The 15208-nt window shown below is 37.1% G+C and overlaps 2 protein-coding genes across 4 annotated transcripts; one reads left to right on the top strand and one right to left on the bottom strand.

The window, feature by feature from the left end:
- The first annotated feature begins 825 nt into the window (after positions 1-825).
- On the top strand, positions 826-4331 carry LOC131321728 (ras-related protein RABA1f). Its single transcript, XM_058352637.1, has 2 exons — positions 826-1243; positions 3535-4331. The coding sequence occupies exons 1-2, from the start codon at positions 1023-1025 to the stop codon at positions 3965-3967; spliced, it is 654 nt and encodes a 217-aa protein (XP_058208620.1). The 5' UTR covers positions 826-1022; the 3' UTR covers positions 3968-4331.
- A 721-nt stretch (positions 4332-5052) lies between these two features.
- Positions 5053-9195, bottom strand: LOC131322329 (uncharacterized). 3 transcript variants are annotated; one of them, XM_058353627.1, is made up of 7 exons: positions 8943-9195; positions 7746-8000; positions 6909-7276; positions 6074-6450; positions 5855-5932; positions 5459-5683; positions 5053-5337 (listed from the first exon to the last, which is right to left on the bottom strand). In XM_058353627.1, exons 1-7 carry the CDS (start codon positions 8960-8962, stop codon positions 5200-5202), a joined length of 1461 nt encoding a protein of 486 aa, XP_058209610.1. In that variant the 5' UTR covers positions 8963-9195; the 3' UTR covers positions 5053-5199. The 3 variants fall into 3 exon arrangements, with proteins under 3 accessions (XP_058209610.1, XP_058209611.1, XP_058209613.1); XM_058353628.1 differs by having other exon boundaries at positions 8955-9195; XM_058353630.1 differs by lacking the exon at positions 8943-9195 and adding an exon at positions 8241-8671.
- Positions 9196-15208: the final 6013 nt, after the last annotated feature.

Raw genomic sequence — 15208 nt, 5'->3', positions numbered from 1 at the left:
AATTTTGAAATTCAAAAGCTTGAAAATTCTTATTGAGTAGACAAGTCAAATGACAAATGTGGGTGTGAATGGGAATGGGAATGGGAATGGGAATGTGAATAAAATTGGAAAAGAGCAATACAGCTATATTTCCTTCCCACTTGCAGCCATTCCTATGATTTTGTCCAACTTTACCACAATTTAATATTCCTATATAGGCATTTTTCAGAAAATAAACAAATGAGTATACATCAACTATCCCGTCCCACATTTCAAAAAAAAAAAAAGAACTATTCCGTCCCGAAACAATTATCCATATTTTACTATTTAATATTTCAAAAGGTTAAAAATAATTTATATTTTACTATATTTTATAAGATTTTTCATAATTTTTGTCTAGCGAAGTTAATCAAATAACGCATATAAAAAATATAAGTATTTTTAATGAGGTGAAAATGATAAAATCTCAACACTTATTTGTGACGGATTTATAAGGAGTAAACATTTATACAAAATTTCAGTACAAAAAAAAAAAAAAAACTTTTTCAAATTGATTAATCTCATTACAAGTTCAAGAGTTTGAATATTTTATGCTCCTATGCACCTACTTTTTCTGTTCCTAAATAAATGTCTGGAACGAAAATCTAGATCTTTAAAGACATACATTTTTTTTTTCAAAAAATAGGTCTTTAAAAATATGCATTTTTTTGTTAAAAAAATTGGAAAAAAATACGTTAGGGGCGAAGGTATTTTTTCAAATTTTTTGAATTAAAAGAATACATCTATTTAAATATCTAAATTTGCAGACGGAACATTTATTTAGAAGCGAATAGAGTAATAAAAAACAAATCTATGTTGAGGAGGAGGGGGAGCCTAAAAAGCTTTGAATGCTCTCTCTCTCTCTCTCTCTCTCTCTCCTTTCAAAACTTTCATATATAACGGCGCCCTCCGTACCCTCTCTCTCGATTTAGATCTGCCCCCTAAAAAGTAGTAGAACTTGATCTCCTATACCATTTTCATCTGCACACACATTCCCTACCAAAATGGGAGCTTACAGAGCAGACGACGACTACGATTACTTGTTCAAAGTGGTCCTAATCGGCGACTCAGGGGTCGGAAAATCGAACCTTCTCTCTAGATTCACTCGCAACGAGTTCAGCCTCGAGTCCAAGTCCACAATCGGCGTCGAATTCGCCACCCGTAGCATCCACGTCGACGACAAGGTTGTCAAGGCCCAGATTTGGGACACCGCCGGCCAAGAGAGGTATACACACAGATCTCTCTCTCTCTCTCTCTCTCTCTCTCGATTCATTTTCTCGAATGTTAGGCTTTGTTTCGATTGATTCAAATGTTTATTTATTTATTTATTCCAGTTTTGAGATCTGTACTACTAGGCTGTAAAGAGGTCTAGTGATTCGTTACTATGGAATCTGGATTGTGGTTTGGATCGTATGGTTTGGTTGCTGAGGAAACTAAGATAAAAGCATAAATGTCGGATTTTAAGCTTCTTTTTTTGGGGGGTACTAGTAGCAGTGTATGGTCTGTGGGAATTTTGGGAGTAGGGGTGCAAACGAGCCGAGCTGAGCTTCAGAGTGTTCGAGCTCGGCTGGTTTGTAAACGAGCCGAGCCTATACAATTGAGCAGGGCATGTGCGAGCCGATTTGAGCTTTTGAGTGCTGAGCTCGGCTTGTTTAGTAAACAAGCCTTGAGCTCGGCTCGATTACCAAACAAATCGAGCCAAGCCTTAACGAGCCGAGCCACTAGCAGCTCGGTTTGCTTGCAGCCCTAGTGGGAAATGAAGCATTCGCGTGGTTTATTGATATTTGTGTACTGGGTTTAGTTGAGACTTGAGTGTGTTAGAGAAGTGTCACACTTTGCTTGGGTATGGAATCAGAGATCACATAATAACAGGGGTCTAGCCACTCATTGCCAATTGGTTTTGGATTGGTTCCACATGGTGTCAGAGCGGGTCCATACAATCCCTAATTAAAATTGAAATAGCCCATGCTCCACGATGACGGACACAAAAAAATTGGCTACGCTTGACAGCTGAATGAGTTGCAGGCGAGGGGGGTGTTAGAGAATAATCCCACATTGGTTATGGATCTAGAGATCACTTGATAACAGGAGAAACCTCCCGGCTCATTTCCTATTGCTTTTGGGTATATAAAATTTCCGCCGAGTGGAGGTTTTTGTTTGTCAGGTATCAATTACTACCATGTAAATTTTTTTTCTTTTCTAAATGCATATATTGCCATGAGTTGGATTCTCTTGAAAATACTTTGCATTAAGATCCTTGATTTTCCTGTGAGATATGTGTGCGTGTGGTTAGACTAGTTTATTTAGCTTCTCAGTGCATCAATTATATTGGAACTTAAGTTTTAACAAACTTGTTGGATAGTGTTTTGCCTGGATAAATAAATTAATAATGTAGCACTGCCACGTACGCTATATGAAAGTCATATTTTCTGTTAATTCGAATCCAACTAATTACATCTATTCACTACGTATGATGCGTACGTGTACCATTGTCAGATGCTTCTAATTTTACTTGATGTTAATTGGTGAGATGTCAAAATGGTTTTCCAACATAAGTACTACTATAATTTCCAGCATGCTTTTGTTGAGTTCCTTTCGACATATGATCTTTCTGGTAATTTATGTTGAATTGAGTTTAAACGTTCCAAGGAAATGTCTCAGAGGGACCATATCCTTCTGACTATAGTTTCCTGCAGTGATGGTTTGAAGTGAGCACAGTTTTTTTTTTTTTCAATGTTTAATGCCTTCCATACCCTTTACAGTTTACATGTTTAAGTAGGCAAACAACATACTTAGATTTTAGTGTAACTCAAGTAGTTTCAGTCCTAAGGTATTTGTTCCTGCTTTTGCCTTGGAGCCGTCTATTCCCAGGTTTGGAAACTGTCCCAATTATGTGGTGAGGTCTCTTTCTTTTTAGGACATAGCCTACTGCATGTTTCTCCCAGTGTTGTTTACCTCATTGCTACAAGAATGAGGTAATGTCTCAGAGGGACCATATCCTTCTGACTATAGTTTCCTGCAGTGATGGTTTGAAGTGAGCACAGTTTTTTTTTTTCTTTCAATGTTTAATGTCTTCCATACACTTTACAGTTTACATATTTAAGTAGGCAAACAACAAACTTAGATTTTAGTGTAACTCTAAGTAGTTTCAGTCCTAAGGTGTTTGTTCCTGCTTTTGCCTTGGAGCCATCTTTTCCCAGGTTTTGAAACTGTCCCAATTATGTATGAATTTGGTGAGGTCTCTTTCTTTTGAGGACATATCCTACTGCATGTTTCTACCAGTGTTGTTTACCTCATTGCTACAAGAATGACTCCTTTGTCGGAGATGAACTTTAGGATTTTTCAAGTAGTTCCCTGCACAGATAATTATTCCTCTTATTGGTGTGGAGCTTTATTTCCCAATGGTGTGGAAATGGTCATATGAGTCTGTTTGCATGATTGCTGAACTTTGTATTTTGACTACACTGCGTTGCTTTAAGAATAAATTCTTCTCTCATTTTGCACTCTTTGTTAAAGATATCGTGCAATCACAAGTGCATACTATCGAGGAGCTGTCGGCGCGTTGCTTGTTTATGATGTCACTCGCCATGTCACATTTGAAAATGTAGAGAGATGGTTAAAGGAGCTTCGTGATCATACGGATTCCAACATAGTCATTATGCTCGTCGGAAACAAGGCGGATTTGCGTCATTTACGAGCTGTGTCCACCGAGGATGCCAAGGCATTTGCTGAAAAAGAAAGCACTTTTTTCATGGAGACCTCTGCTCTAGAGTCTATGAATGTCGAAAATGCCTTCACAGAAGTACTAAGTCAGATTTATCGTGTTGTCAGCCGTAAGGCACTTGATGCTGGGGATGATCAGGCAACTCTGCCCAAGGGACAAACCATTAATGTTGGCGGCAAGGATGATGTATCGGCTATCAAGAAAGTTGGATGCTGCTCAACATAGTCTCAAAGAAAAACAACAATACCACTGTGCCATATCATTATCCTTCTCGCAGGAGCACCTTTTTCTATATCGTTGCTCAACATGGTTGATTATGTTGAACTAGAAGCACAGAATGTTGAGACAAAGAACTTTAGTTTCTACGGCTCATGTAGGCATGACACTCTGAACTTCCCTAGTTCCTCTTATCTCAGTCGTTTCCTTTTCTTTTTTGCCTTGTACTATTTTGCTACTAGCTAACCTAGGTTAGTTTATCTTCGATTGCTTACAACTGGGTTTTGGAAATGTATTACTATAATTTGATTTTTGGTGCACCTAAGTGATTGATTAGTTGTTTTTTATCGTCCATGGAAAAATGGTTGATACATTCCTGTGTTCATTAACTTCATTGCGCTACTGGTGTTGTGATTACTTGGATTTAATTGTTCCAGTCAAGATACAGTGAGCCCATCTCTTTTGTTCACCTAGTTTCTCTCTCTCTCTCTCTCTCTCTCTCTCTCTCTCTCTCTCTCTCTCTCTCTCTCTCATGTTGCCTGGTTAAGAAACTGCCGTAGGATGGTGGCTGACGAAACGAAAAATTGTTCATTGGCATGCCCTTCTGGTGAGTATGGAATGAACATTATGGAATGAACATGCATTCAGTCTTTGGTATAGACTGAAACCTACTCTTATTAGGTGGCCATATGAAATGATATCCAATCCAATTAATACCAACAGGTTTCGTGTGTGTGTGCTTGTGTAAGCTACTCCTGTCTTTCCAATCCAATTAGACTGAAAGCTACTCCTGTCTTTCCTGCATTTGCGTGTATATGTTTTCATCAAAACTAGCAGGTTCTGTTTCATATAATGGCAGTGACAAACCATGCATTGCATGCATAGAAAAAAAAAACTGGAGAATAATACATACAGAAGTTACTTGTACTGTTTGTCAGTTCCATTGTTCTTTGGTTCTATTGTTCTTTGGTTCTCTTTGTACTTCTCTTTGGAGAACAATAGGTTTTCCAGGATGGGGAAAATGGATTAGTGGGCGAAGAAAGGTAAGGGGAGCTGTGAAATGACTAAAAATTGCGAAAATATACCGCAAGGACAAAAACTACAGAAATTTGTGTGGGAAAAAAACTATATACATTTGTACAGTGCAAAAGAAAATTAACTACCAGAAGCCTTTTGGACTGAATTTAAGATTTACCGGAATAAATGGAAGCATCTCCAACATTCACTGGCCAACAAAATTTCTAGCTTTTTATGGACAAAGCAGTAGCTTTGCAAACCGGGCAAACATTCTTCTCTTGCAGCCACTTTGTTATGCAGTTTGCATGATACTCATGTCCACACTCAAGAGTCCCAATTCTCTCCCGACTTTCATATTCGACCTACAAAATTGCAAAAAAGTGTCACCACGGGGATCAATTAAGATACTGAAACTCCAAATAATACACTCCACAGAACTCAACACCTACGATTTCCAGAGTAAAGAGAATCGTTTTTGCATACCTGGCATATAACACAGATATCAGGTTCTTCATCCGAGTCTGAACATGCTTCATTTAAATCTAACTGATTCACATTAATTCTGGATGTTTTGCTAAGAGGAGCTTCATTTAAGTTGAACTGATTTGCAGATGAAAGATAGGTCCTTTTCTTTAGATGTCTTTGGATTTCATCCTCTGACAAACCTGTATTTTCGTGGCCCATTTGCTCTTCAAGATCAATCAGCTCCTGCAGGTGAATTTTCAATTGAAGTATGTTAATTTTTTGTGTAATGAAAAATAAATTCATAGCTACACCCCAAAACGAAAATAAGTATTTTGCAAAGTGCGCATTCAAGAAAAAACAAGAAAACAATTGGGCTTTTTCAAGGGCTGAGATAAGTTTGGCTAAGACTAATACCTCAAAAGACAATAACCCATCCTCGTCAGCAACCCGCAGGTACACATCCACATCGAAAGCCTCCAGTACTATCACATCCTACAGACAGTTTGGGTTAACTTAGTTCCGATTCCAAATATGACAAACTTGGACATGTATATAGTAATATCCTTCAATGCTTACAATCAATTGCATGGCAGAAAAGGTCAAATAAAACAGCAGAAAGGGAGAGAGACATACATCTACATGTTGAATTATTAAGCGGTCAAGGTCAAGCATGTTGTCTTCCGAAGGTAGATTTTCTTGGTTATACATTTGGTCGACAGGCATGGAGGATTCAAAGTTTCTATTCCTATTATCTGCCTGTGAACTGTATAGTGCTTGAGGGTTGTCCATTTCATGCCAGTGTGTAGAAGATGATGGCATTTGAGGTTGAAGGTTGAGATTGTTTCCTCTCATAGGTTGCATATGTGGTAGCTGTTGATTCGGATGGAGTTGGTAATTGCCAGTGTAAGACGGATGCATATGAGAGTCAACAAAGCCATTCATTTCATTCTCTCGGTATGGCATTCTTCTCATTTCCCTTGTCTCCATTGAACCTTCATGGGCACTAATTCCTGTGAAGAAATCACCACAATATGTATAACCAACTTTACATTCACAAGCCCAATACATGATTTTAGAATATCGAATCAATTATCCATTAAAGAAAGAGAGGACGAGACATGAATTAAATCTGATTTTTTCTTTGGGGTGTGTTTGGATTTGGATGCGGGAAGCGATTTGCAGGAAAAGAAAAACAACAGAAAATAGAGAACAAAATAGCTTCCCAAACCCCTTTCCTAGTTTCCATATGTTTTCTTTCGACAAAACCCTCTATAAAATCAAGTTCCAAATACAATCCAAGTATCTCTCCCTCTCCCACACATTATTTTCCAATTTTGCAACTTCTCGCTGCTTTTTCCATAAAAAACGCCTTATCATGCAAATAATGAAATATGAAAACAGAAAGCATGACATAGCAAGCAGAATGAAGTTAAGAGGAACTAGAAGCTAAGAATAGCAAATGAATTACCATGGGAAAATGAAGTTTGGGCTAACTCTGTGGACTTCCAAATCATACGGATCTCCCCATCTTCAATCACAGAGTGCTGCTCTACTAGGTACTGTCTGGGTTGGTGAGCGGCGAGACTGGTATAGCTGTTATTTTGAATAGAAGGATTGTGATTATGGATTGATGCAGGCAAGCCATAACGCCGTGGACCATAGTTTGACATCATGCCACTCTGGTTATCTGACATGTGAAGATGAAAGTAGTGATTACTTCTGCTGATTCCTTGGTTTGGAAGGTGAGAATTGTTGTGCTCTATGGTGGACCACCAATTAGAGAGACAGTTTTGACGCGATCCATCAAAATTTCTTTGAAGATGTGGTATTTGATCCCTAGTGTTGATCAAATGGAATAATCAGTTAGTAATATAGAAGTTGAAGAACAACAGATAATTACAGAGGAAAAACAAAAAGATTAGTCCTTAAAACATCACGGTTCTCTAGTCCCTTTCCAATTGCCTCGACGAACCAATTCGCGAATCAAAGATCCAAACACACTGCAAATGTATTATCATCCAAAACTAGATCAGCATAATTCTGTTAAACAAACTCCAATTGGGAGAACATGGAATCCAATATCCACCTCATCTAAGGATTTTGGATTTTCTAACACGTGATGAATCAAAAAGGCCATTTCTGCAAGCTGGGTACATTCAGCATTTAACTTAAGGTTGTGTTTGGATCCTTAATCTGTGGAGGGATGTATCAAGCAAAAGGAAAACTTTAGGAATTCCAAGAATCAAAGTTAACTTAATGTTGTATGGACTATAAACAATATAAAGTTGCTCTAGCAAGTAGATACCATGTGGGTGGGTGGGAAGGGAAGCTTGTGTAGCCCTCTTGAACTGAAGGATTGGGATTGTGAATTGCCGTGGACGAGCCATAACCTTGTGGACCAGAAGTATGGTTATAAGTTGGCATGCTCGGAAGGAAGTTGTAATACCTTCCACTGGTACTGTGGTGCGGAAACTGAGAATTACTACCCCCTAAAGCAGGTGGCACACTGTAGAGATAGTTCTGCCAATGGAAGTTCATTTGTCGGTGCGGTACGTGTTCCCTAATCATTATCAAAATGAAACAATCAGTCAGAAAATTGAATTTCAAAGAAGAAAAAGTAGGTAGAATAGAAAACAATAGGACTGAGTAACTAGCTATATTTTGATTGTGTAGAACAATTGTGAAATCCCAAAAAACTATTACCTTCAAATAACGCATAGAAGGGATTCAAAGGACAGCAGACTAAAGAATCTTACTATCAAATCTGCATAGTTTTGCTACAAAAATGAAGGCACCTCACATTTATCTCAGTGTAGCTTTGTGGGTTTCGAAACAGGTGATGATTCAGCAGCGCATTTTCATGCTTTCCTAGAATGATGAATACCTCCACAAATACTTGACCCAATGCATAACCATAAATGGAGGAGGCCAGAAAGCAAAAATAACCTCTCCGAATAAGCACCCTTTTCCATACAGAGCTTTGCTCGACTTTAATTGCGATTCCCTGCAATTGGGTGCAGATTGGTCCCCCAGGATTAGTCGAGGCGCGCGTAAGCTGGCCCAGACACCTGAGTTATCAAAACAATTAGCACCCTTTTCCAATTTTACTAGTTTGCAAAAGACTACAAAGACAGTTTTGGAACCCTTAAAAGATTGATACTTCGAATTACTTCGGACAGAACAATCTTATACAGTAATAGTAATGCTGCCTTGCCGTAGTAATATAACTTGTAGGAATAAATCATAAAAGACATGACCACAAATTACAATGCTGTCATAAAGAAACTAAAATTACAAAACACAGGAAATCTTATGGAAATTAGAATCTAATTAAGAAGTAGATACACCTAATAACACCAACAAACTATGCTTACATTCCCAAATCATACATCAGACGAATCACATCAAGAATCTTATGCATATACAAGACAAAAAAAGAGAGAGTACAAATATGTATGCAACTATACATATATCTACAGAGTACATATTAAAGAGGTCATACGCAATGTAATACCTCTCCATTCTGAGGAAATATTGCCCAAAAAAAAAACTTTCTTTCTTCTGTGAGAGAGCTAGCCCTGTATCAGAGAATACCAGAGAGGAGAGAGAAGAGGTGAATTGGAGAGATGGGTACGGAGCGTATTTCTGGAATATGTGATTTGCGAATGGAAAATCCGATGAATTTGGGAAACTAATATATATTTTCTCTTTCTTTTCGGATACGGAGGATACGATGTAGAATCTGACTGGAAGTATAGTTTTGGAAGGGAAATAGGAGTAGGAAAGTAAATACGCGGTGTGCCGACAACGGTCGGATTTGGCACGTGTGAGTACCGAGGGCAAAGTGTGAAGCCCACGCTATCCCAAGGGCCGGGCCTATTTTATGAACTAAGGGCCTGTTTGGATGCCACGATAGAAGGGTGTATTGTAATATACACCCTTCTAATACGTGGGCCCTCTTCTATGGCGTGCTTTGGCAAGCCAAAAATAAGGCAGAAAATTGGTCTAAACTCCTTAATAGGAGTCTATTGGGCCAACTAGCCCACGCTAAGTTTGTATGGGGTGTAGAGTCCATTGATTTAACAATTATAGTGCCGAAGGTCCTTTAATGGACAAAAATACCCCGGGAATGATTGACGGTTGTTTTTTCCTATGTCTTTCTATATTGCCGTGTGGCCCTCTCGGGTCTCGCTGTCTCTCTCTCTGTCCCCGACGAAAATGGTAGCCGCAGCACCACCGCCGGCACCATACCCAGACCCCACTTGCGAGTACACAGGAGAGAGAGAGAGCAGTAGCCCACGGCAGCAGCAGTTGCACATAGTTGTGCCGCGACGGCGGTGGCAACGGTTCGGCCGGGGAAGAAGGAGAAGGGGAGAGGAGTCGGGAAGGAAAAGAGGGAAGGTGAGAGAAGGAAGGGAGGAGAGGTGAAGTGAGATGAAGTGGTGGCGGCGATGGAACCCGGCGGCCATGGCTGCCATACGCTGGTTTCCATTTTCCATTTTGCCTTTCTTTTTTTTTGTTAGCCTTGAAAGAGAAAGACAAAGATGGAGCTGAGAGGGAGGTAACCGATGGAAAGAGAGAGAAGGAAATCGCCGGAGATCAGTGATGTTTCTTGAATCACATGAGCAGCAATTTATGAGAAAATCTCAGAGTTGTGACGAACTTAATTTGTTTGCATAATAATTTTTTAATGTTTGGTCTTTCAGTGGATAGTCATGCAGGTGTTCAAAGTTTTTCATAAACATGTGTAGTGTTCTTCTTTTGATTCAGCATAAAGCCAAAAAAAAAATATATATCAAAATTGGGTAGATGACTACGACCACATTTCAGTGATTTGAAAATCACCTCTCAAATTTTTTTACAACAAAAATTGGCTAAAGTCAAAAAAATGAAACATTGATGTTGATTTGGACAAATAATCATATCAATATTTCTAGGTTTTATTCATTTTATAGATTATAGATTTCGAGTAAATAACCATATATGTTAGTCTTTTGGGAATAATACAGAATATAGATTATAATAGATAACTATATTTCGTTGCGATTATATAGAGTACTTAATTCACAAAGATAACATTATGTGTTAATTTTTCTGATATAATACTTAGTACAGATTTAGGCAAATAATCACATCTATTAATTTTATTGCGATTATAAAGAGTACAGATTTTGCAAAAATAACATTATCTATTTTGTTTTTGATATAATACAGAGTATGAATTTAAAAAGATAACCATATTTGCTGCAAGAAAATTGTAATATTTAATAATTAAAATGGAAGTAATTGATATTTGTTGTTAACTATTTTTTTCAGGGTTAATTAGGAACTAAATATAAGATGATCAAACTAGTTTTGAGTGCTTATATTAAAGAGAATGAGAATAAAAAATGGTAGTTGCATGGAGAAAAACGTGTCAATTATACGAGGGGCGTGCACTGAACAATGTGGTGTGTGCATGATCAGTTCATGGGTAGAATTTATGTGTTTTGTGAATTTGGTGAAGATTTATGTGTTTTGTGAATTTGGTGAAGAAAATAGATTTGCACAGCTAACGATATTTGTTTTTTTTTTGAAGATCCAAAAGAATATTCTTACACAAATAACGTTATCTGTTGCCTTATTTTAAAGAGAGAAAAAAATAGATTTGCACAGCTAACATTATTTGTTGTTTTTTTGGAAGAGCCAAAGAATATATTTACACAAATAACATTATCTGTTGCCTTATTTTAAAGAGAGAAAAAAATAGATTTGCACAACTAACATTATTTGTTGTTTTTTTGGAAGAGCCAAAGAATATATTTATACAAATAACGTTATCTATTGCCTTATTTTAAAGAGAAAAAAATAGATTTGCACAGTTAACGCTATTTATTCTTTTTTTTTGAAAGATACAAAGAATATATTTACACAAATAACGTTATTTGTTGCCTTATTTTAAAGAGAGAAAAAATAGATTGCACAACTAATGCTATTTGTTCTTTTTTTGGAAGATCCAAAGAATATATTTACACAAATAACGTTATCTGTTGCCTTATTTTAAAGGAAAAAATAGATTTGCATAGCTAACGTTATTTGTTCTTCTTTTTTTTTTTGGAAGATTCAAAGAATATATTTACACAAATAATGTTATTTGTTGCCTTATTTTAAAGAGAAAAAAAATTGTTCTTGTTTTTTTGGAAGATCCAAAGAATATATTTACACAAATAACGTTATTTGTTGCCTTATTTTAAAGAGGAAAAAAAATAGATTTGCACAGCTAACGTTATTTGTTCTTTTTTTGGATGATTCAAAGAATATATTTATACAAATAACGTTATCTATTGCCTTATATTAGAGAAAAAAAATAGATCGATTTGCATAGCTAATGTTATTTGTTCCTTTTTTGGAAGATGCAAAGAAAATATTTACACAAATAACTTTATCTGTTACCTTATTTTAGAAAAATAAAAGAATAAATTGACAGAGTTAACATCATCTAGCATTTTTTTAGAAGATATAGATGATTGATAAATACATATAAGAATATCAGTGTGCTTTGGGTATCACACATATAATGGTGTGTGTATCTTTGTGTTATTAAGTTGACAAAGTAGCGCATTTAATATTATTTGTTTAATTTGTCTTGCCTTTTCTTTCTTTTGCATTTTTCTTATTAGAAAGGCACACATATAATTGATTTATAGATATGACTATTTCCATTATCTTTTTGGAACACAACAAATGTAAGAGAAAAAAAGAGTTACTGGAGATATTTTTCTCCCAAAGTAGACCTTGGAAAGGAAACTCAAATGAGGAGAGAGAGTCAACTACCGAGAACAAATAATCATCTCTTTCCCCATCTCTATGTGAGTAGGTTTTTGTAGAAATATAGTGAGTCATCACTGACCCATCTTCCCCATCTCTATACTCAAACTCACCTCTGTCAAGTACATTGGTAAATGGTAATTGTGTCCCACCACTATCACATTTTCTTCCCGAGCAAAATGCCATCTCTGGTGACAAAAATAAAGGAAGAACATTGAATTCAAGTAAAACAAATGAAAGCTGTAAAGTACCACTGATTCTAGTCATATTCTATATCCCAAAACTCACCACCACACTTTCGTTGGTGCCGGTGGTTGCGAATTCATTCCCATCTCCGATCCACACCCCATACCCGCCCCTGCCACGAGCCCCTCCGAGTCCCCATCTCCGGCGCCTAGCATCCCCTCGCCGCCGGTGCCACCCAAAAAAAAATTTCAGTCAACTAATGGATCAACTTAACTCGGCAATTGCTAAGAGCCACCCCCGCCGATCACCATACTTTCCGGCGAGTTTCTACTCCACGCCTGCTACACCCACGGACATGGCGCTGGAAAATTACCGGCATCGATTGCCAGAGGTTGTTGCTGGAGATGGCGTGAAGAAAATCACAGAGTTCTCAATCGTCAGAGGTTGTAGGCGATCACGAGAGAGAAGTGACATTTGGGGGTTGACGGAACAGTTTTGGGATTTGCCCTCTCCGTGTTTGTTTTAGAATGGGGGTATTTTTGGAAGGCGGGGGAAAATGTCCTGGAGCCTGGTTGGAATTTTTTGATGTCCTAATTACATCATTAAACCCTATAGTATGTCCTTCTGGCCAAAGCTCTCAATAAATAAGGGGATATCTTAATACCCCTCCTCCATAATCCCCCCTAATACGCCCTAAGGGGGGCTTACACATGGCTAGGGTGAGAGCCGGCTATGTGTAATCCCCCCTTATAATACCCCCTCTTTCTTCCATTCAACTACAAAACAACCTTATCCCTCCATTTTATACCTTATCCAAACCAAGTATTATTTAATCCCCTCGTCACATCAATGTGGATCCACCCTTCTTACATAATACCCCTTACTATCCAATCCCCCCTTCATACATAATACCTCCAAACCTAATACCTCATCCAAACGAGCCCAGTGTTCTCCGGCCCGATGCGAATTCTAATGTTTCTGGACCTCTGGTAGTTTTCAAGTTGCTAAGTGGTTACTCCCTCCGTTCCCGTTTAATGCGGATCTTGTTTGATAACATTTAATTAATTCTATTAGAGAGTATTTTCAAAATCACATAACATTATATATTATGAGATATGAGAGATTGAAAAGTGACACAAACTCCCAAACAGACTATTAAATGGGGACGAAAGGAGTAATACCCAAGAAAATATCCCGCAATATGTTATTTGTTCTTTTTCGTAAATTATATGTAAATTTCTGCATAGGATCTGTATTCTCAATATCCTACAAGGCTACAATTCACTCACAATGAGACTCTTAGGGCCTGTTTGGATGGAGTGAAAACAAGGGGGGCAAAAATAAGAGGGGGTAAATGGGGTGGGGCTCACTGTTAAGCCGGTGTTTGGGAATGAAAATTGGAGGGGTCTTAGTTTTCACCCCTTCTTCCGTTTCACCCATTTCAGGGATTCTCGGGTATAATTTTTGGGCACCCCTTAACCTCCCCAAATTTAATCCGGCTTTAGAGGGGAGGAATTTGGACGAAATCACCCTTGCTTACCCCCTTTCTCCAACCCGAAAAACTCTTTATTTAGTTTCAGAACTCTCTTAGGGTGCTCATTAAAAGGCCTTAGAACAAAAAATCCATTATGACCATTTAAGATAAAATGATCAGAAAAATAAGATCTTCGCACCGGTTCAAACGGATTGAAAATTGGAACACTTATTTATTTTTACACCATTTATATATTAAAAAATATAGTTAAAACAATTAAGTGTTTCAATTTTCAACCCGTTTGAACCGGTGCAAAAATCATATTTTTTTAATCATTTTATCTTAAATGGTCATAATGGCTTTTTGGCTCTAAGGCCATTCAACGAGCACCCGAAAACTCCTTATTTAGTTTCAAAGGTCTCTTAGGGTGCTCATTGAAAGGCCTTAGAGCCAAAAATTCATAATGACCATCTAAGATAAAATTATTAAAAAAATAAGATATTCGCACTGGTTCAAATGGATTGAAAATCGAAACACTTAATTTTTTAACTATATTTTTTAATATATAAATGGTGTAAAAACGTTTTTTAATATAAAAAATTTAGAATAGACATTTTTTAATATTAATTTTTGAATTTATATACTTATTTTAATATGTAATCAAATTTAACACTGTACATGGACAAAATAGTCATTTGACAGCTTTTTCCACCATCCACCCCTTCTCATCCCCCCATTCTATAAACCATCCAAACAAAGTCAAATTTTATCTCCCTATTTAATACTCCATCCAAACTACATACTATTTTATCTCCCCTCCATAAACCATCAAAATTAATATTCCCTTCATATTTTTTACCCCCAATTTTTTACCTGCATCCAAGCGGGCCCTTATAGGTCAGAGATTTCAAGGGACCCTACACTTGTGAGATAATTTTTTGGGGACAATTATCTCACTAATATAAAAATCCCAATTAATCATTTAAATTAGTGAAAAACTATTCAACAACCATATTTCTATCTCTTCTCTATAAACTTAGCCTATCGATGTAACTAGAACAAAGCTAGCCGAGTTGAGCACAAAAGCCTAATATACACACTCCTTTCATCTCATATTCGTAGCTAGTACTATTATGTACTTATCGTGCATGGAGTTTTTTTTTTTTTTTTTTTAAAGAGACCAATTAATGCATGTCTCTTTGCAAAATTGAATTAGATATTTAACATCAGGCAAAGTCCTGTAAAGTTTTCTACGGTCCATTCCCGTCTATTTGAACTTTCCATTCAAATCTACTTTGAAA

Source organism: Rhododendron vialii, chromosome 4a (genome assembly GCF_030253575.1).
Source record: "Rhododendron vialii isolate Sample 1 chromosome 4a, ASM3025357v1".
NCBI lineage: Eukaryota > Viridiplantae > Streptophyta > Magnoliopsida > Ericales > Ericaceae > Rhododendron > Rhododendron vialii.
Note: the sequence above shows the minus strand (reverse complement) of the source record. Positions and strands in the feature narration are given on the sequence as shown.